Consider the following 22,115-nt stretch of genomic DNA (forward strand, 5'->3'; position numbering starts at 1 on the left):
CTTTTAAAGTCCAAAGAGAAGGCATGCAATAAATTCTCTCAGATGAAGTGCTTTAAAAATTACTATACATTTTTAAGTCACCTTGAAGTACTTGGATATTATTCCAAAATGAGTGTTTGCAAATTAACTGGCTACCTTTAAAACTATTTTCCAAACAGGAGTGACTGCACTGTGAAAGCACAACTATTTCAACACTGACACATCACTGAAAAGCAGCAGCATCGTTTTCTCTCCTCTGTAGTACACACTAAAATAATTCCAATGTGTAAGATCCAACTCGATAGTCAGAACTTATTCAGCATTTATGAAACTTCTACAGATTGTGGCTTTTTCAGCTCGCTTTGCTGAGTGCAACTATCAGCTCATTTGAAACTCCTCATTTCCCAAGGGACAGTGCTGAATCCATCCTGGAATGCCAAATGATTGCTGCTCCATTCACTCAACCACAAGAGCCAGAGAGGGCTTGACAGCACAGACGTTGTTAGCACTTGTATTTTTAGATCAATACATGAAAGCCACATTGACACAAATTATTCAGCAAATGTCTTGTAAGCCAGATGGGAAGCTCAAAAATATGTACTTTTTTCAAGAGGAAACCAAACTATTTTAATATTTATCCACATACTATTGGGCTTTCTGTGAAAGATTAGTTTCATAAAACTGCCCTAATTGCTGGAGAAATTGCTACTGGGAATGTGGCTCCTTTGTTCTGAATGGAAATCACAAACCTTATGCAAAAATTATGTGAGAAGTATGTTCCTACAAAATACTTTACCACATCAGTTGTCCCATCTGGTCCAAAGTTTCAGCTTTCATCAGTAATCAGAGTTTTAAGAAACAAAATTATTAATATGATCTTCAAGCTTACTGTCAGCAGCATCCATCAGGCAGAGATATATCTCAACCACTTCCCAAGCTGCTCACCCCACAGCGCAAGCACCAGCACTGTTTTACCACAAGCAAAAACTGCAGAGTCACTGAGAGACCATTGGACATCGGTTTTCTCACACATTCCTGCAATATCCCCAGCATTTTACACTCAGTAGGGAGCTGAGGAGAGGCACTGACCACCCAATATGCTCCTTCTTTTCCACAGAATAAACCAGCTTTCTCAAGAAACAGAGCAAATCTGAAGCAGAGACTACCTTTAACACCTGCAGATCTAGGATCTGTCCTTTCCAAGAGCACAAGGAACAGAAAAGTCTCCCAGCTCAGTCAGCAACCTTCCTCTAGTTTCCATCTCAATTTATTAATGGCCTGTTTACTTGGTCCTGGACCAACACTGCCCTTATGCTGAAATACCAGAGAAGGGGAAGAGTCATTTACTTCTGGTGCCCTCCAAGACATCAATCACAGCAGCTCTTGGGCTCCAGGTAAACTTAAGCCAGACTTAGCAGGTTCTCTCTAGGCCAGGCTCCCCATTCATCCTCTGCACCTGTTTTAGTTTGAGCTTCTCCAATTACACATGAAGGAAACTTTACTAGTGCCTTGAAGCATAGCATTTATGCCCTCTCACCTCTTCCCTTATCCAGATGTACGATGCCTTACTCACAGCCAGATTATGTCAGCATTTTGCTCACCCCAATCAGGCCCCTTCATTTAACAAGCCTGTAATGCAGCAAGAGTATTTTACTCTCCAAATATGTGATTTTGCAGTTTTTCTAATGAAACTCATCCCATTTCTCTTATTGTAGCCTTCAAGGACACCTAATCCTTCTGCATATCTTCTATCTCCCAACTTTACAAGATCATCAGTTTTTAGTGTACTCTTTGTACCAGAACTGACTGTAAGATTAGGACCAAGAATCACTCTCAAGAAACATCACTAGTAGCTCCCTGCTGTCACGTTTCCATCCACATCACTGTTCATTCTTTACCAGCTCATTCAACAGACTATTATTAGTCAATCTATTTTTTCTTTTCTAGCTTTATCAATAATTTTCCCAAATGGCATTGCATGGAATTCTTCATGGTCTGGATGGATCAAAATCTACCACACTTATATCACATAAAATACCCCAAACAGAAACAGGGGCAAGCCTCAAGATCCTTGTGGAATTCCATCAGCTCTGGCAGAGGTAAGCAAAGGACACTCACATCTATGGAAACTAACAGAATTCCACCTTTGTTTCACGTTTACATAAATAAACATAAAATTTCTGTAAATATTTCAATAATACTATTAAGTGTTGCGTTTGTGAAGATCAAGATAGAATTTTAAAGCAGGTAGGCAAGAACAACCCAAAACTTGGCAGCTTCTGCTGAGTCCTGGGAGATCTGTGGGAGCCGGGCACAGGAGTGACACCACCAAGGAAAGTTTGAGAATGCAGCAGAGGATGAGAAACAATCAGTGCCTGAAGGAATGGGGCAGACCCACTGTGACTGCAGAGCACAGGGCTGCAGCTCCATTCCTGCCTTTCTGAAGTCAGGCAAGCTCAGGAAAGACTAAAAATCTCTCCCCGGATATTTGACGGCAGCCCAAGGATAACGTCAGCTTCTCCTCACTTTCAGGAAGCATGTTCAGACTGCTCTCTTCAGTGGGACACTGTGCACAGATGGTACCATCTGCAATTCCTCTCCTCCTTATACATCTCACCAGCATCTGCTGGTATTCCTTCACTTTTCCTTTGTAATCCATTCATGGCTTTTATTGAAGTTTCAAAGCCACAAAATCAGCTATCTTTGCTGAAATCAGACGTGCTTAACAGCAGTGGAATGTGTGCAAATAGTCCTTTCCCAAGTATTGCAGCCCCAATGCAATGGAATCAGATGACAGTGCACACTTACGCTTCCCGACAGTTACATAAACTCAGCTGTTAAAATTACATGCCATTATATAACAGGTGAAAACACGGGCTCCAAACCTGACATCCCAGCAGGCAGCACATGCTGACAGGGCTTCAAATGCTGGTATTTAGCAAAAGCTGTGATATGGCATAAGAAGGCAGCATTTGAGACTCCACTAGATTAAAGTGAGCTTTATTTTTCTAGCATTTTGTACGTTTTTAAATGAGCCATCGTATTAGTGTGAAATAAAGTGAAGCTGCTGCCACTTAGAGCAAAATATCTTCTCATATACTTAAGGCAAAATAGTACAGACACAGTTTCACAGGAGTGTAACAAAGGCATCTGGTTACTACAGAGCAAGAAGGAAGAGGCTGTCCCAAATTCAGCTTCAGGCAATAATATTCTCTGAGACTAAAAAATGCATAGGCACTGATTTTTTTGGAGACAAGGTGCAGCACCAATGCAGTGCTATCAGTGGCTGTGGTAAAGCCAGTCAGCAATTGTGAAGGAGACAGATTGCATATAGTAAACACAACCCAATTAGCTTAAGTGTCCAGAAGTTACTGTAATACTATATTTTAATAATTTCTCATCAGTAGTATTTTCACTAGGCTTGGAAGAATTCAAGTCCTATTTATTCAAGTTCTATTTTTATGCCCTGTGTAAGACTTGAATTAAATGACTGAAAAGGTAACTGATTTAGAGGCGAAGAAACAAATTCTATTTATTTTTCCACTTCATTAACTCCAAAATCAGTCTTTTGTTCTCAAGCAATATTACTCCAAAGCAGAGGTTAAACACATCTTCCCCCCTTTCTGTGAATCTGAAAACAATCCTATTTTGCAAGTTAATGGAAGGCCCCTCTTTGATCCCTCCCACCCAAAGGATTCCATCTGCTGATCAAAACCAAAGACACTGCCATCCTCAAGTCCAAAATTAGGTCCCATGCATGGTCTGAAGGAGCTTAATATATTACCTAAGGAACAATGTAAGTGTGCTACTTGCATTTTAAGATATAATGTTAGTGTAAAGACTGTCAATTTAAGATTGTTATTTATTACTACTGTTAATATCAGCATGGAAATATTAGAACACACATGTGAGCTGGTGATTAAATATACCACAGCTATTCTCCAAACTAACCAAATCATAAACGATTACTAATAAAGTTATCAAAAAAGTGAAATTCTGAAAGCTGTGGAAGCAAGAGCAAAGCACAGCTCAGGGTTAGCACAGCAGTCTCATAAGGAGATACTTCAGCCCTGGACTAGATCCACACTCTACCTGGTGTGCCACTGGGAAGGGTCAGGCTGGAAAAGCAAGCTGCTGGTAGCATAACAAGAGATGGTTCCTACACTTGCCTGCGCTGTATTTGATCAAGGTGGAGCTAAGGGGCACTTGTAAGCAGAACTTTAAGAAACCACTTGACACTGAGATCAAGACAACATTTCAAAAAGCCTGGTAAGAGCTTGCAAAGGAAGCAGGCTTTTAATTTTCAAAGTTCATCTGCAAGATGAAAAGCATCTACATCTTTATAGCATGAAGATAATTTGTAGCTAGAAACCATGTTAGTTTTCATTATCATTTCATTGATTTCAATGCATTTGATATGCTTGCCTGCAGCTAGTATAGATGACAGACAGCTTTACTTGGGAATTGTCCCGACTTTTAAAAATCTCCATTTCTCTCCAGAGAGCTTTTTCATTTACATATTAGTCATTTCAGAGCTCACTGGGTACGTGCTGGCCCTCTCCTGAAGCAGAAATGCTTTGCCTGCCCCACCTGGAGCTCCCACACTTCCCTGGTTACCTCCTCACTGTGACATTCCCTTGGGATTAACTGCAAGGCAGGCACAATCCTGCAGCCCTTTGCACACTCAATTTGACACCACAGAAATCCCAAAGACAACAGATCAATCAGTGTGCAAATATGGGCATGTATAAGAAGACTTAACAGGATCAGAGTTGTTTAATTTTAGAGTGGAAAGTGGCTTTGGGATAAATTTTTGTTTTGTTGAAGCAAGCTCTCTCCAAGGGTGAGGTGTTTAAATATTTTACATTTTATTAAGGAAGTTTATTATTGATTTTTACATGTTGATTTTTTTCAAGTAAAAAGCAGTAGTTTTAGCTTCCCAAATTTTTTATCCCAGGCTAGAAGAGGTTGGTAGGAGCAAACTGTATAACCTATCAATAATACTTCTTATCATGCCAATATTAGTTTTTTTTGAAGAATGGCAAAGCAAATCCGCATGTTTAGAGAAATAATTTTCTTAACTAAAGTCTGACCTCATTCATCCAATATGCCACAACTACATGCTTTGGTAGAATTCTTTATTGAGAACATGGATCAGAGAAGTCATTGAGAGAATATATTATCAGCAAGTTAATAATATACAGATATTCTGCTTGTGAGAATACTCAGCTCTTTATGCTTTCAAAGTAAGCCATTCCTTTGCTTTTCCATTACCAAACATAGGCAAGTCAAGAGCTACTGACTCATTAGAGAAAATCATTAACTTTTCCTATGCAACAGCAAAGATTTAGTCATTTGACATTTTTAACACCAAAGGATACTGTTCAAGGCACACAAAACAAGCATGGTTTGAAAGTAAATGTTTTCATTGTTGGTTAAATCAAAGGCAGTTTGGCATCAGCCCACACCAGTCTAAACCAGTGGCTATAGTCCACCCAGTTTTATTCTTCCCTCAATGTGCTCATCCAAGCACTTGTCTGACCCCATGGTGAGCTGGTTCAGGAAGTTAAGCTGGCAAAAAACTAACTGTACAAAAATAATCCCACAGGGAGGGCAGGGCTGCAGCAGGACTGGTTTGGATATGCTGGCTGAGGCTGTTAATGAACCGTATCAATCTTTTATGTATTTCCGCCTTTTTCCTCTCCAAAACAAGATGTCAGACCAAACTTATTACTGCTAGACCAGGAATAAGAGAATAAGAGAAGTAAGGATATATAAAATGGCTGCTTCTCCATGAAAACACAACCTCTTGGATTCACCAAGATACTTAAAGGCTGCAAGGCATTCCAAGAAATAACTGATTATAAGAAGCTATTTTCAACCACCAAAGAACTGCTTGAATGGCTTACCAGAAACATTAATTGATGTTCCTGCATCGATAATTCCACTGTTGGGCCTTACACAGTATCTACGTGGTGCTGTGGTCTTAACTTTGAAGCACACATTTCTGTCCGTGGGGTTGCCGAGCTTCAGGTTTGTAGTGACCACATCTGTGAAAGGACCTGAGAAGGAGAGCAAAAGCAGACTTGAAATCACACAGAAAGCACTTTCCAAGCAAAGGCTAAGCAGGTTCTAAATCTCTGTTCACAAATCTCATAAAGCAATTAGAAGTTCAATTTCCATCTGCAGCACGTACAGATAATCGTGCACGCAAAGCTGAGGCTGCAGCCAGGCCCCAGCCCAAGAGCTCATCATTAACACAAAACAAAAGGGGGAAATCATTCACACATTGTGCCAACACCACAACATGGCATTCAAAGGATGCCAAATTCCCTGCTGTGTCACAGTTGCTCCGTTCTAGTCACTGAAACCCAGGCTAGCAGAGATACCACATATACCCATGTTATAGATGATAAGTAGTGACTGTAGTACAGTTTGTTAACCAGGCAAGGAATGGGAACCAAGGACTACCACAAATCCATCTACACGTGAAGCTGGACCTCCACAGAACCAGGATTCCACCAGGTATTCAGGAATGCCATAGCATAAACAGCAAGACAAGCATGCAGGGTACATCGCCTTTCACCTACCAATTTTTTTTTATTTTTTACAAACTGTCATGGCAACTAGAAATTATAAACCAGAAAAAATAAAGTAGCCTACCTCACACCCAGGACAGGAAATAACCATTTGGAAATATGAAAATTTTTAGATACTGAGAGCACTGGCAAAGATTTCTGTTTTAGCAAAGCCTAAATCAAACCATTGTCAAGTTCTGCAAAACCAAGTGCAGGCAAATCCACTTCTCTCAGGCTCACTACCTAATTGAAACTCCCAAATCCCTCAGGCAGAAGAAAGGCTGATTTCCTACAAGACACTGATAAATCAGACAGGCAGCACACAACTACAGTGCTTTACAGATAGTAAAGAAGTAAAATTAAAAGAAATATAACCACACTTTGATCAACTGTCTTCTCCACAGAAGTGATTAATTTGATGCCTGAATAAAATACTTTCATCTGTCCTCAGGAGTAAAAGCAAATTGGTCAAAAAAAGCATCAAACTTTTCCTTGCAGAAATGGCAGCCCTAAAATTGCAAAAGGGTGAATGATGATGATAATAAAAATACTAGCAGGCAGCATTCCACCACCCTCCTCTCACAGCATGGATGCCTTGATGTAATTTAAGTTTGCTTCTTATTCTATGCAAATTTGTCTCCTAAGACAATATTTAATCCAGCCATAACAGTACTACAGTCCTGCAACCTCTATCCTTGATCCAATTTGTTTAAAGTAATTAGAGGGGAAAAGCCTCAAAACAATCACACATGTAATAACCCCAACCAGACAACAAGGTAGCACCACTTCTGTCTGCACCCTGAGCAAACCAGCTTTGCAATGCAACACGGGAGCTAAAAAAAAAAATTAAAGAAATAAAAATTTCAGATCCAAATTCACTAGACCTTTACCTGGTGAAACACTGGGATACAAAAGAGAATGAAACACAGCTGTAAAGTTTTCTCTGTGTTCTGCATGTAGAGAGAGACTTTTAGCTAATGGAAAATAACTGGCCAGATGCAGCCACAAGTAGTTAAAGAAGTTAAACAAGCCAAGCCATCAGAAAAATCCATCAAACATTTAGGTGTGCAAGGACAGTAGCAGATCTTAAAAACAGCCCTAACTGGGAGAAATCTAGCATTTCAGAAATTCAGAAGAAATTACAGGATGCCTATGCAATAAGGATATGTCTTTACTAAAAAATTACAGCTTGAGCCGTTCCAGCACGGAGGGAGGGTTGGCTGTACAAAGCCCTTCATCTGCAGCTGCATCCACAGTAGTGCTTTACTGGTCCGCATGCTGGAATAGATTTCCTGGGGGAAATGCCATGTTTTTACTTGGCTGATCCATGAATGTGTGCGGGATTTGCGTGCCCCAGCACAGAGCTGCTGTTTGAAATAGTAATACGACAACAATTCTGTGGGGAAAATAATTTCCAAATGGAGTTACTTATTGCTAACATAGATCATACCAAAATATTTGGCAGCAAAACCTTTCAGCAGAAGGAACTCATTTCTTCTTGTCTGCTTGGTGTTTCCTCTTCTGATCTGTCCACTAAACCCTAAACAGTTTCTTTAGCTGCATTTTCCCCAAATTACAGGTTTTACAGCCACCACAACTGTACTAGAAGGTTGACATCTGCTTCCAGCAAACCGGTGTGCAGGCACATTCCTTCTTATGGTGCTGCTGTTCAAATTCTGCAGCAAAGCAAAACACCACAGACAAATGCAGGATTAACATGCCATCAAGGTGTCCTGAAGTGTGTAAAAAAAAAATAAACCAGACCACAGGGTATTACTCAGGGGTAATTGAGGCATGGCAGTGAAATATTATCACTTGGCTGGCCTGCCTTTTAAGAGCAAGGCCCATGGACTGCCAGCTTGGGCTGAAATGAAACCTTGTTAGCCTTTTGTTGGATTACTATAGCCAAAGTTACAGATTTTTTGGGGAGGTTGGAATATGTGGGAGAACTTATCTCAGGATAGACACAAGCTAATTCTGCACTAGAGACACACCTTTGCTTTCTAACATCTGGATTTGAGCACTGCAGGTAAAGCTGGTGTGGGTATAAACAGTCACATGAGATGCACATCAACCCTGGAACGTCATTTTCCAATGCAAGGCATTGGGACTTTAGGAATTGTATCACATTCAGTAAGAGAAAACACTCTACGCTTCTTTCTGGTAACTTTGTCCTCATTACAGTGGATGGACTATTTTATACAAGCTTATGCAACACCTGAACAATGCCTGTACTCCCCCAAGGTGGGCTGAGAGCACAGTTAAGCCAAACTGGAGCATCTGGATGGTCCTCAGGTCGAAGCAACAAGCGAAGACTGACTCTAAAAACCCACAACCCTTACTTAATCACATTATTTTGTTTTGAATGCTTTTTCGATTGCTCATAATATTTCTAGATAAGTGGAACTCATATTAAGGCAGGGTGCTTTCCAAATGACAATTTGCTCTTTAAAATCATCCCAAGTGTTTTTCTCTCATGTTTTTTAAAGACCATGAGAAAAATGCCACTGGTGTCATCCCAAGGACAAAGTTATGGGAAACAGGGTCTGTACATGCATCATCTGACATGGGGTTGTCATGGGAGCAAGCTGTCTAGAAGGAAGAATGTAGTAAATTGAATTTGGTGCTGAAAGTCTGAAAATACTCCACAAGGGCTTGGTGACTTTCTCCTGCCAAAACAAAGTCAACTCATGTTAATGCAAAATGGGCATCTAGTGATACACAAAGTAGCAGTATTACTGAAAGGAAACATCACCTCCTGTACTCACAAAACAGCAAACAGTAAGAGGTATCCTGGTTTTTCATAGGATTGCTTTCCAGCAGGGTTATTTCTGAACTGTGGCTTTTCACCCACACATCCAACCCTTCACGTTTGAAGATCACAGTGTTATCTCAGAATTTTCCACAGTCCATTTCCTATCCAAACACCAGTGCTGTATCAATCTTTCCTTAGAGAGCCATTCTGCAGCGTATGGCATTGTAATATCCCATACCATTTTAGTAATGATAAAAAAGTCTGGGAATTAGGTCAAAAGAACATGATGTCAACTCTATTTAAATTTTAAATAACTCTCACTGCAATAAAAATTGCCCATAATTGTTTCAGCAAATCCAGGCTGATAACTTTTTGATGAGCACAAGTACTCACTGTGAGTTCCTTGCCACTCACTCCTCAAAAAAATCACGTTACACAGCCACATCATTTGTACTACATCTTAATACAACCATCCTCACCTTAAATAAAATTCTATGCTTTGGCATGCCAAATAATCAGTCCTCATGCTGTTTGGCACATGAAGGAATTTAGCATAAGCATAAATTTAGCAGAGGGAAAGCTTTGATGGCACAGGCTTGGCCAGGAACGTTCAAACCCAGCAGGGACAGTTCTCTGCAGATCTGTACCTGCAATTATCACTACATCATTATAATTAACTACACACATCAGGTGGGCCACAGGGTTGCTTAATTCCTGCATGAGTCCATCTCACTGCTGAAAGGGGAGGTGGTCTGGCCTCTCATCTCCACCAGCTGCCTGTGCAAATTGCACTGTGTCCCTCTGCATGGGCCAAGAGCAGAGCCAGGGAGCTGCTGGGGCTGGAAATTAATCCACTTACCAGGCAGGGAGAGAGGGAGGGGGCAGTGGGAAGAGAAAAAGGAGAATCAGTTTTCAGCCAGAATGAACAGCACTCAGACCTGGCATCAGGGAAATTGCATCTTCCTGCACAGCATTCTGCCAATTTAAGGTCTCACAGTTGCAGGTTAAAGCTTGCAAGCACATCTGCAGTCACACTTGTAGTGTTGGCATAGCTGCTGAAAGTAATTAAGGCACATGCATCATTTTTTCTGTACTTAAATATAATGCAAATTCTCATCTGCTAAAAGCTAGGCATCCGTAAAAAATATAGTGAACTTTTCAAAGAAAAGCACTGCAGGAATACTTGATACAACTGGAAACCAACTTGATCCACACAGCTAAGAATTAATTCTTATCAAGTTGCCCATGTCATTCCCAGAGTGTTTTAGATGCACTTTCAGCATCTTCCCCTAAACAACTTTTGCAACTCCAGCTCACTACAGGCATGTATCTAGCAGCAAGGTAATTGGAAACAGCCAGAAAGGCAGAGCTTCTCATGAGATAACCTCTCTTGTACTTCCTCTGTGGAAAGCAGTGGAATGCAATAATAGGAAGGGAAGGATGTATTTCACCATGGTTTAATCCCACTGATGTGTCAGATGAAAGTCATTAATCACCTGACACATTAATCAGCCATACAAAGGTAACTGAGGAATATTTAATAAGGGAGATGGTGGAAAGCAATAGAGGGGAAACCTAAATTGTTTTGTGACTATTCTTATGAGCCCAAATCCTACATGTGACTGGTAATGTCCACATGGAACAGTAATTAATCCAGTGAAAGAGCCACACTGACTCTGAGGGCAAAGGATGTGGGCTGAATGTGATACTCATCCCTTCCCCATCCCACACCCTACACTGGCCCCTCTCCCATGGCATTAACTGCCTCCCCCCAGCAATGCCAGCCCCTCAAACTGGGGATGCCCCTTGCCCTGCTCTAGAGAGAGGTGTCAGCACCAGCCACCATACCCATCTCTCCATCTGATTTGTTCAGCCTTTCTACCTCCAACTTCTCTCATCTTCACATCTGAGTGGTTTTTCAGTTTCTTTACTGCCTCTGACAGCACCAAGTGATTTCATTTTATTTCCACAGGCTCTCCCATTTTATTTTTGTGGATGTCTATCGGCATTAGAAAGACAGGCAAAATAAAACCAGTACTGATGTGCAAGAGGGCTGAGTAACAGGTAAGAACTTGACTTACAGCACGTTTCTTTTAAAGTCATATATAAAGCTGATGACCTTTGAAGATAAACACTAAAATGAAAAGAGCTGAAATGTCAAGCAAGACATCTTGAGCTATCAGCCAGGTGTCTGAGAATCAAGAACACCCAAGATCCAATCAAACTCTCCTACCACCTTACTTGTCTTTAGACAAATCACTTAAGGGCTTGATCTTCTGCTATTAAGAGCCTCAAGAGTTGACAGCAACTCCAAAACAGAAGCAGGTTTGGACCCTTACAGTTTCCCTCTCTGTCAAGTAAGGAGAATACTTACCCAATTACATAGAATCTTGTGAAGATTAGTGTTTTAAAAAGTACTATGTGCCAAGGTTTAATCATCATCATCATCATCTGGCTCTGGAGACTTCCATAATTAAGTGAGCATCCGCAACTTTTGAAATCAAAGAAGTAAAAAAAACAGAAAACAAGAAGAGCCTGTGTTGCATAAATATCTGATTTCACAAGTAACTCACTGAGAGAACCCAAAACCCCGAAATTTGGTAATTATTTTTAAGAAAAATCATTGTGTAAACCACATGCCAACCTTTTGACCTCAGCTCAGATTTTAAAAGGAATTAGCTACAAACCTCTAGCCCCATGGAATCAGTATCTTTACTCCCAGCACTTGCCTCCTCACCCAAAAAAACCCTTGAAGCAAAGTGACAGGAGGAGAGTGGTCCCTTCCACTTCTGCTGTGTCAAACAGTGGATGCCTGGATGAAAAGATATTACAAAAATAGAAGAAACATCCACATCACTCCCTATGCAATAGCTGATGCAGTGGAGCAATTTTTTAAAGAAGTATACAATCAATAAAGTGACTTAAGAGAAAAGAAAAAAAAATAAAAAAGAAGATGCAGAAACCCAACAAAATTACACGATCCAGATGCCAAAGGTGGAACAAGGTTGGAAGGTTGGCAGCAAGTCATTCCATTTAGATGGATTAATCAGTGTCCTTCCCTGGCCTATTCTAGCATAAACTATTTTCCTCAGAGCATGCCTCATGCTTAATTGGGAAAAAAGCCCAAACCCAAAACAAATATGAGACTGAAGACTATTTTCAGGGTATCTGTTAGTATGCAATTTTTGTCACCTTTTATCCCTCAGAGGATCATTAACAGTCTGACTTCACAGTTGTAAGAACTGAGAGGCCACACATACGCTTGCCAAGAGAAATAGAAGAATATGTCCTTCATATAATTTTGGTACCAGTGTCATTTGTTTTTTCCCAAATGATCTCTTCAGAATATTTTTACACCCAAACATTACCTACACCAGATTTCAGCAACAAAATCACACAACATGAAATATTTTCTGTGCATCATAAAGTTAAACCAGATTTCTGCACGCACTTGCATGAACGAGAGACTGAGAGCAGCCTTGGTGAGCTTTCAGAGGTGTATCTCTTTCAGCTGTGCTTTCAGAGCCTTTCAGAACTGAGTGCCAAACAGATTGTATTACTTTACTCATTCTGCACACAAATATCACATGAACCAACTCCGTCCAGGTATGAAAACAGCTCAGGAAACAGTGGGACAGCAGCTGCATCTCTTTCAAGAACCATGATGTAGCCAGATCCACTTAGAGTAAGATAACTCCTTTTTGTACACAGCCTGGAGCTCCATCCACAGGGTATGGAAAGGACATAAACAAAGCTCAGGCTCCCAGGAAAAGTGGGAATGCAGCAACAGAGCAATGAATCCTTGATGTGCAAACCTCCCCAACAAAAACACCGCTAAAGACTGAAGTCAATGTAAAATGTTTCCCTGAAAAAAACATTCTGATTTTAATCACCAATCCAAACTACACTTTTTCTTCTAAAGTGATTTTTTCCTGGTCTAATTTCATCACTAATCTCCATTTCAAATGCACATTAAAATGTTAGGGAAGGAGCAACTTAACTACTCTAATTTTACGCTCACACATACTCCTCAAATAGAGAAATTTGATGCACAACTTAAATAGCAAATGAGCAAATATTTTAAGTGCAAAACTGTGCATACGTCAAAAATATCAGAAGAAACAAACACATTTAGATATTCTGGGGATGCACAAAGAATAGCTGCTTTTCTAATAAGTTTAAAAAAAAACCAACCCCAAGCGACATAAAATAGGCAGTGGGATACTATTTATGGCTACAAATAAGGAAGGAATCCTGAGTTTAGCAAGATATATTTCAGGGGAGCCACTTGAAAACCAGCCTATTAACTGTACTTTCAGGACCAAAGGGGTAAAAAAAACCCAAAACAAAATCAGAAATTTAGCCAGCAGCAGCGAGAAAACTTAATCAGAAAAAAATAAAAATCTGACAGTATATATGTGTTGCATAGAAAAAAGAAACAAATGTCAAGTTGTGTTCTTCAAGCCTAAACTTCTGTCTTTTCCAACCTAAACAATTCCATGATTCTGTGATCATCTGCATCACTGTATGACATTACTAAGCACAGTGTAAAACCAGCAGTACAAAAATTAAGGAAAAATAACTGTTACTGCCCTTAGATCTTCATAGAAAGGCCAATAGAAGAGAAATCACAATCCAGAGGAAATGCAAATGTTTTGAGAAAACACAAAATATATTGTTAATTTGCAACAAGAATATATAACATCACAAGAAGCACTAATTGAAAATATCAACTGACAACAAACATGATACTGCACAAGGGAGAGGGTGAACTGCTGGGAGAAACATCAGAAGCACCAACAAGGATAACTGATGTGCTGAAAAAACTAGCAGTCTTGGGAAGAACAAGAAAGTGCAATTTTTTTCTTAAAAGAATTACATAGTCATTTGACATGCCTTCTACAAGCACAACTAATTTGTCTTTTAAATTGCTTGCAAAAACATAAGATTTGGCTCCATAGTGATCCCCACACCTACATGATTTTATAATCTGCATCCTAAATAACCGGATCACCAGGCAAACCTCCCCCTTCTCTATTTTTCCACCCCTCGTGGAAACCAACCAAGAAAACAGGATTAAATTTAGAATGATAAAATCTTTAATCCATGCACCATGGTATGAGGGACTTCACTTACAGCTCAGAGAACTAGACACTAAAGTAGTTTAGTAAAGAGATTATTTTCATAAAGTATTTATAATAACGTGGGGTAAGTACTGCAGGCAGCAGCAGTACCCAATCTGTACAAATGTGTTTGAGGCCAGGAGAATTACAGTTGAATTGAGCAATTTTCAGAACAGCTCTAACAGAGAAAGAACAGACTCAGCCCTCAGTCTGGGCTGTGCTGCTGGTGTGAACACACAATCACCTCCACCCTGCCCTGAATTGAGCAGGGCACTGGTGATTTGCTTTGCATACATTTCCAGTGACAGCAAGACCGTGACAGCTGTTCCAGACCCATGGCACAAATCCCTCTTTACAAAAGGTTGCCTAGCAGGCCAAATTTTAAACTCAACAACATCCCAAATATCTCAGAAAATATCTTATGTGGCTCTACAGACATCTTGGTCTACAAAGCACTGAAAGGGTTTATATATTGAAAAATACTGGGTCAAATGCCAGAGGAAGAGACTTAGCATGAATCTAACCCCTAGCCTGGACAAACTGGTAGTTAAATATTCATATATGTATGTAAAATAAGCTTCCTTTCTGCCTCTGGTCATCACACAGAAAGACAAAGGCCCCTCAGTGTTGTGGTAGGAAATGTCACACCAGTGCCAGCCCCTCATCCAGAGGAAAGAGGGCTCAACTCAGGAAGAGTTCCTGACCTAATCAGTGAGGATTTACTTGCAGAATAAAACCCAACGAAACAACAATTGCAATAGCAAGATGATAATGTTAAAGATCATGTTTCTTACAAATACAAAGATGAAATTTAAGTCTGAAACAACAGCTGTCACCACAAACAGAACTGTTGCAAACACCATCAATAAGGCTTTCAAAGCCAGGCAGCCACACTGACAGGGAAAGTAAAGAGGCTGTTATTGTACCAACTATGAAATGCATTCAGTAGTTATTAGCTGTTCCCAGCAGGCAGCAAACATAAGACCAATATGGTAACAAGATAGTAGAAAATGAGTGTGACTGCAAGATGTGGGCAGAATTAGCAAGGGTCATTTGATTCCTGCACTGCCTCAGCTGGGCAGAAAGCTGTGCTCAGAGGCACTGAGAAACAAGACAAACCCTCCCTCGCCCAGTTTCCTACAAAAATTGCATTATAAGATATGTAGAAGTTGCTCATTTGATCCAAAACTCATTTGATGCAATCAATACCTTCCAGAGCTGGCTGCATAGAACAAATCAAGCTGCTTTTAAAATTGGGTGTTTGTTCACAGATGTAAGCTGACCTGAGCTCATGAAGTTGGATCATTTGCTATGGTGATGATGCCTTTTTTCCAGTTGAGTTTCAAAACAGATCTGACAATCTATTTAAAGGTTTGTACTTGAATTTTTACAATCCTAATTCTGAATTAGAGAGCAATTAAACAGAATTCACTCTTGTATTTAACAGCAGCTAACCTACTTTAAAAGAAATAAACCATTACACGATTACTGGTAAGTTTTTAATTTATAAAACTTGTGCAGTGAGGAAAAATAGGTAATAATTAAATTTCCACTGAGAAGGCACTATCAGGAACTGCTATATAAATTTCTACTCCATATTCCTTTTACGGGTGACAGGACACTGCACATGGCATGCAGGGCAGCAGCTGGTAAATACAATTTACTGCTAAGCACCAGTGTGAACCTGCATCCACTCTGACACATTAACTGTGTCTTCATTTTGCCATGACAGCCATGCTCCCAGGACTTGAGAGAGCCACCCCTTCCATCTGTATTTTCAATATGATCTGTTATCAGATATATCTTCTAAAGTGATGAATAGAGGTCACATCGCAGCAACCAAATCAGACTGGCAGGCTGCCATCCTGATGAGCTTTAAATAACAAATTTGAAAAACTTTTTCACGTATCATTGCAATAGCTCCATAGCTCAAAGTGAGCTGAAAATCCATGGACAAACACGGGATTCCCAAGGAACAGGAAGTTGTGAATGTATGTGGCCTGTTCTGTACAGTAAAGGCAAGGAGTTGATCACATTTAAAACACAAAATCTCACAAAACTAGGAGAAGCAATGGCCAAGAAACAAGCTTTATCACTGCTTTAGGTCTTTCCCTGAAATAGTAATACTTTGATCCTATTAATGCTCGTAACTTCAACTGGAATTCTTAAAATCTGTGCAGTCCAAAATTATTCAAAAGTCCTTAACCCATAAATCACATTGACCAAAGCCTTCAAGGAGATTGTGGTATATTTGGAAATAGTCTTGGGAGACCTAAATACATTAATTAAATTTAACAGAAGATGCAGTTAAACCTCCTTTACTGCTTCACACATCTCAATTGTTCTTTGGTGCTCCAACCATCCTATTCAGAGTTTCAAATTTCTGTTAGTCCCACATGTTCAATTCCTCCCTCCTTTCCCAGTGGAGCTGTGAGTGTTGTGTCTCTAGTGTACATGCCATCAGCAGATTAAGGAAGCTCAAGAGAAGCACAGTCTTCAACTAATTCCACCTTTCAAAAAGGAGATGTGTTGTAAGAAATTCACAATGCATCACTACCCTCTCTTACCTCCAGTTTTTTCCCTCCTAACACCTCTCTTTTAAAGTGAAGAGACTATGCAAAGTGATGAATTAATTATAAAACCAATGGAACACGTGAAATCAGAATAATTCAGTGAGATGCAGCAGGTCTGTACAACTAAACAAACATTTAATAGAATAAGTTAATGATTTTAGCTAAGATGCAAGAAAAGTGAGTGTAACATGAACTGCACCAGAAAAAGACTGATTTTGTTTGATAATTGGGATATATTTTAGGATAAATTTCTGTAGATTTAGGAAGCCTTCCTGTTATTGAAATACTATGTCCTCTTTTTAAAACTATAATTTTATAATTAAATTCAAGTATGTGGAGAGATGTAAAGGTTTACTCGTATTTAATGCAGTAACAATGACTTGACTTGGAATCAGGCCAGACAAAGGGAAGCAAGGGCTGATACATTTTTCAGCAGGAAAGTAGACAGCCATTGGCACAGCAGCCTTCAAAGAGTAAAGAAATCCTAGTACTGGCTGCCATTCTGCTGTGAATACGAGGAGGGCTCTAGGAAAAGAACATATAAAGGTTCAGCTTAAAAGATGCATATTAATTATCCTAAACAGGCAACTCCTCACAATACTGTCACTATTTTACATTCTTAAAAATGGCCTGTGACTAGAAATTCCTATTTACCCAATACAGAAGAGAATGGGTACAAAGTCAAATTCCTCCTAATACTTTCAGTGCAGGAGTGATTCCACCATTCCTGTGGATCAGGACAGGGAGAGAAACATAAGTGAACAGTCCACATGTCCTTAACCTCTCTTCTGAGACTTGGCAGCAGCAGCTTCTGCAAAGACTAATCTCAAACCCCAAATGTTACTGGCCTGTTGGACTGAAGAGCCTTAGCCTGGTATCTGACAGGAATGGGATATTCCTGTCAGACGCAGGAGGCTTTGCACACCTCCACTGCAATGAGCAGATCTGGCTGGAGTTTATTCAGGCTGACCTAGAGGAGCTGAAAGTGTCTGGAGCAGCAGCCTCCCAGCCACAAAAATGCAGGTCACACAGACTGCACAGGACTGGGGCTAAACACTAAATACCAAATATTTCAATGTTGCAGATGCAGTGTTGGACTTAGTACATCAATATGGGCCGAGGCCACACCTTTGGGCTGGAGCTCTGAGGTACCAAGGGCTTGCACCTGAGCCAGTGACAGTTGACAGCCCCATGTCAGGGATGAATCCATTCTGTTAGCAATGGAGAAGATTGGTTTTTCTGGTTCATTGTCGTGCCCTAAGCAGAAAGCAAAGCTACACAGTGACATATTGCATAGGTACAGAGTCACATACTGGGGACAGGAACCTGCATTTCCAACTGGCACGACTTACAGAGTTTAGCAAGGCACTAATCCCTGCTTGGCAGTACTGCCGGGAGCCACTTGGGGAGCACGGACAGAGTGCTGAGTCATAAATCCAGCCTAACCTGGAGCAAACCTCCAGAAATGCTACCAAAATGTCCCTCGGCCTCTGCCACCTCCCATCTGTGCCACCCCTCTTGAGCAACACTGCCCCAGCACCCTATGTCTGCAAATATGCAGCAGCATCTCAAATACTACAAACCCAGGGCAGTTCTAAAACATGCTATATTTTAACAAATTTTTACTTGCTGACAATAAACAGCCCATCTCTACTCTTGGTGGGTACATATGGTGAAAAGACAGATCAGCCTTGGTGGGCAGTGATCCTGTGAGGCGCAGGAGGCATCCTGCAGCACAGTTCCACATCCTTGTTCAGGTTTAAATCTAGCAATTCTTAAAGTCAGAGCCTTGAATGTTGTAATAAATTCTTGGCAGACTGATGTAATCTCTTAGATTGCAAAAAAGAAGAAAAGGAAACATAAATGTAAATGTCACGTATACCAACAACAACATTTTTTTCACCATTTGTTACCAGTAAACGCTGAGCTGTAAACCTTTAGCTGGATAATTTTTTTTGCAAGACTACAGTGACCAAGAAGTGGAGGAAGTCACTGGCAAGACAGTGAAGCTCCTATTTCACATAGCATCAAAGACCAGGGGAAGGAAATGGGCACCTTCAGCCACCTAATGGTGTCCAGCCTCCCACGACTCACAGCTGCATTTCAGCACAGCACACGCTGATGCTATTTTGGAGCCTGTGTGCTCTGCTGTAGGAGATGCGAGGCGGGAGGAAAGACAACCCCTGCTCATGTTCACATGCTGTGAAAAAAAATTCCAGCATGAAAAACTCCTTTGATATTTTTTTCGAACGAGACACAAGCACAGTATTTTGAAACAGAGCACCAAATGAATTTATGAGATTCACTGCAAAACCAATGGGCTACAAAAGCTTCTTTAAAATGGTCTTTAACCCTTAAGAAATGAAAGTGCAGGCCACAGTTGCAATCCCAAAGTGACTGGGACACATAATAGAAGACATCTTCATTCACTGTATTATTCTCAACATCCTACCTGCTTCTAAATTTTGTATTGAAGAGCTACACAGAGCCTTTCAACAGAATCAGAGCGAACAATTTTATGCTTTTTCTACCTGTCTGCATTTGGATTAAGCCCTTCACCACTTCTAGTGTTTGGTTTACAGTCCAATCTCAGTTACCTACATTGAGCACCATGTCTTTCAGCACACACCATGAGGATGCCTGTACCAGTCAGCAGCTTCATGACCTCTGTCAGCCTGGATCTACTTGTATGGGGCCAAGGAACGCTCTGGAAATAAATGTAACTATTTACAAGGTGACAATATCAATTCAGCTCTATTACCAGGCAGTATGTCTTCACAAGATCAGCAGGGCAATAAATACTTAGAGCAGAATTTACTTCATGAATACTTCAACCTGGTGTATCCTGAATGAAGGACATTGGTCAGCACTGCTTGCTAGAAAGGACTGTAAGACCGAGGTATTGCCAAAGCATATGAATGCTGCCTGCAGCATTAAGTCTGTTTGAACATTAATATTTAAGAGTACTTTGAAACTAAGCCATTTAATAGCTGCAGTTAGTCAAGCAGCATTTTATGTTATAAAGAATATGTGTTGTAGGCTGAAGATCTGGCAACTAAAAGTGCTATGGTTAGTTCATTTAACTTCAATGGCTACTGGCTATTTAGCCCAGAACCTCATCTGAAAGAAAGACAGTCTGGTAAATTATCATTACTTCGAAAAAACAGTCTGGCAAGGTTTATATCTACCTGTGATGAAGAAAAGAAAAAAAAAAAAAACAAACCCTGGACCACAATTACATCTCATTAGCAAGTCAGCACCAATTAAGGCCGCACTTTTTGCCCACCTGAGCTTGGATTTGCTTGTTGGCTGAAAGCAATTTTATCCAGAACAAGAGGTGATTTTCATCTAATCATACTTAACACAAAGAACCTGAGAACAACAATAGTTTCCTTCTTAAGCATGTTTGATACTGCTGCCATAACAACTTCAGCTTACAACAAAGATTATGCATTCCCCCCAGTGTTTATTAACAGGCTGTTTGATAAAACCCACTTAATATTATTAGTTCAAATATATTTACTAATAAAAACTGGTAAAGACCGCCTATATATTTAAAAATGTACATGAAAGCTTTTTTTAAAGGAGTATTATTTTTGCTAGAGGCCAATAAATGAATCCCTATTTTTTTTAAGAAAAGCTTATTTGCCAGATTAACAAGCAAAGCTATAAAACACTTCTGACTCTGGTCGCATAAATAAACTTGGTGATTGCTTATTTGTAATCCCAGAATATTGTATTACAGCTGTGCTGTCAGGCTACAAGACAGGAATTTGAGTGCCAGTGGAAGCCCAAATCCATTCAAGACTTTTATTTAAAGGATGGATTTTTGCACAGGCAGACTATTCGTGGCTTATTTAGCCAAAAGGCTTGCAAAATTACAATAATAATAAATAAGTAGGAAAAGCCAGGAAGTGCTGCTCAGCACCTGGCCAGAGGCCTTTTGTTTTTGGCCAGAGACGATTGCAACCCCACAGTGCCTGGGACACGTTACAGAAGAAACCCTTATTCGTTATCTTATTCCCTACATCCTTCCTCCGTCTAGATTTTATACCGAAGAGCCACGCAGAGCACTTAAACAGCTCCATAGCTATCAATTTCCTGATTTTGTCTTTTGATTAAACCCTTTGCCCGTTCCTAGGGTTTGTGACACCTGGCTTCCCAGTCCCACCACACGGACATCGCTGTCCTACATTACAGCACCAGATCTTTCGGCCGGGGCCGCGCACACACCCCCGGCGGGGCCGGGGGAACGCACCCCTGCTCCCGCCGCTTCCCCGCGGGGTCCCCCCTGTCCCCGGCCGCCGCCCCCGGGAAGGTCAGCCGGGCACAGCCCGGTGTTCCCGCTGCCGGCCGGGGAAGGCGGCGGCCGGGACCCCCCCGCGCCGTCCCCGCGGGCCGCCCCCACCCGCGCCGCGGCTGCGGCAGCGCTGAGGGCGGCCAGGGAGGACCTCCGCGGGCTGGGGGCGGCTCCGCGGCGGGCAGCGGGGGCCCGGCGGGCGCGGCGCTGAAGGACATTTTATCCGCCGGTGGTGCCCGGCCCCCGGAAAATGGCTGCCGGGGAGCGGGGCCCGAGCGCGGCCGTGCCGCCCGCCCGGCGCGGGGAGCGGCGGCGAGGGATGGCGGCGGCCGCTTCGTACCTTTGAATTTGAGCTCGTGCTGCGGTTCGAGGCTGAGGACCTGCTCCGCTTTCGCCATGTTCCTCCTCCTCGGCGGTGGCGGCACCAGGCGGAGAGAGGAAGGGACGGGGAGGGAGGGGAAGGAAGAGGGGAGGGAGGGAGGAAGGGAAGGAGGAGGGAAGGCTGCCGGGGGGCGCGCCCGGTAGCGGGTTCACCCCTCTGCCGGCTGCTCGTTCGCTCGTCGCTCGGGTGCTGTTTCACCCTCGCCCAGCTGGTTGTTCACACTGTCCCGGCGGCCCCGGAGCGGGGACAGGCGCGGGCGGCGGCTGGCGGCGCACACGCTGCCGGGCAGGGCGGGCGGGAGGCGGGATGATGCAGCACGGAGGGGCCCGCGGAGAGGCTGCGGCGGCGGCTGACGTGAGCCCGGCCCCGCCGTCAGGGGCCGCGGGGGGAGGCCCCGCGCCGCCGCTCCTCGGGCGCTCCTGTGG

At 41.8% G+C, this 22,115-nt stretch overlaps 1 protein-coding gene across 3 annotated transcripts in view; it reads right to left on the reverse strand.

Moving 5' to 3' along the window:
* VAPB (VAMP associated protein B and C) overlaps positions 1–21,998 on the reverse strand; it is a 33,140-nt gene extending 11,142 nt beyond the window's left edge. Inside the window, exons 1-3 of one of the 3 annotated variants that reach the window (XM_088064390.1) lie at positions 20,295–20,309; positions 19,610–19,715; positions 5,889–6,041 (exon numbers count right to left, since the gene is read on the reverse strand). In XM_088064390.1, the coding sequence (XP_087920516.1) occupies positions 5,889–6,041; positions 19,610–19,670 (214 nt within the window). In that variant the 5' untranslated portion in view covers positions 19,671–19,715; positions 20,295–20,309. Of the gene's footprint in view, positions 1–5,888; positions 6,042–19,609; positions 19,716–20,294; positions 20,310–21,648 lie in introns of those variants that run through there. The other 2 variants (XM_005524845.3, XM_088064389.1) reach the window with 2 other exon arrangements.
* Positions 21,999–22,115: the final 117 nt, after the last annotated feature.

The sequence above is a fragment of the Pseudopodoces humilis genome, chromosome 19 (assembly GCF_049639895.1).
Source record: "Pseudopodoces humilis isolate 2021_Gansu_Grassland_sample_001 chromosome 19, ASM4963989v1, whole genome shotgun sequence".
In the NCBI taxonomy this organism is placed as follows: Eukaryota; Metazoa; Chordata; class Aves; order Passeriformes; family Paridae; genus Pseudopodoces; species Pseudopodoces humilis.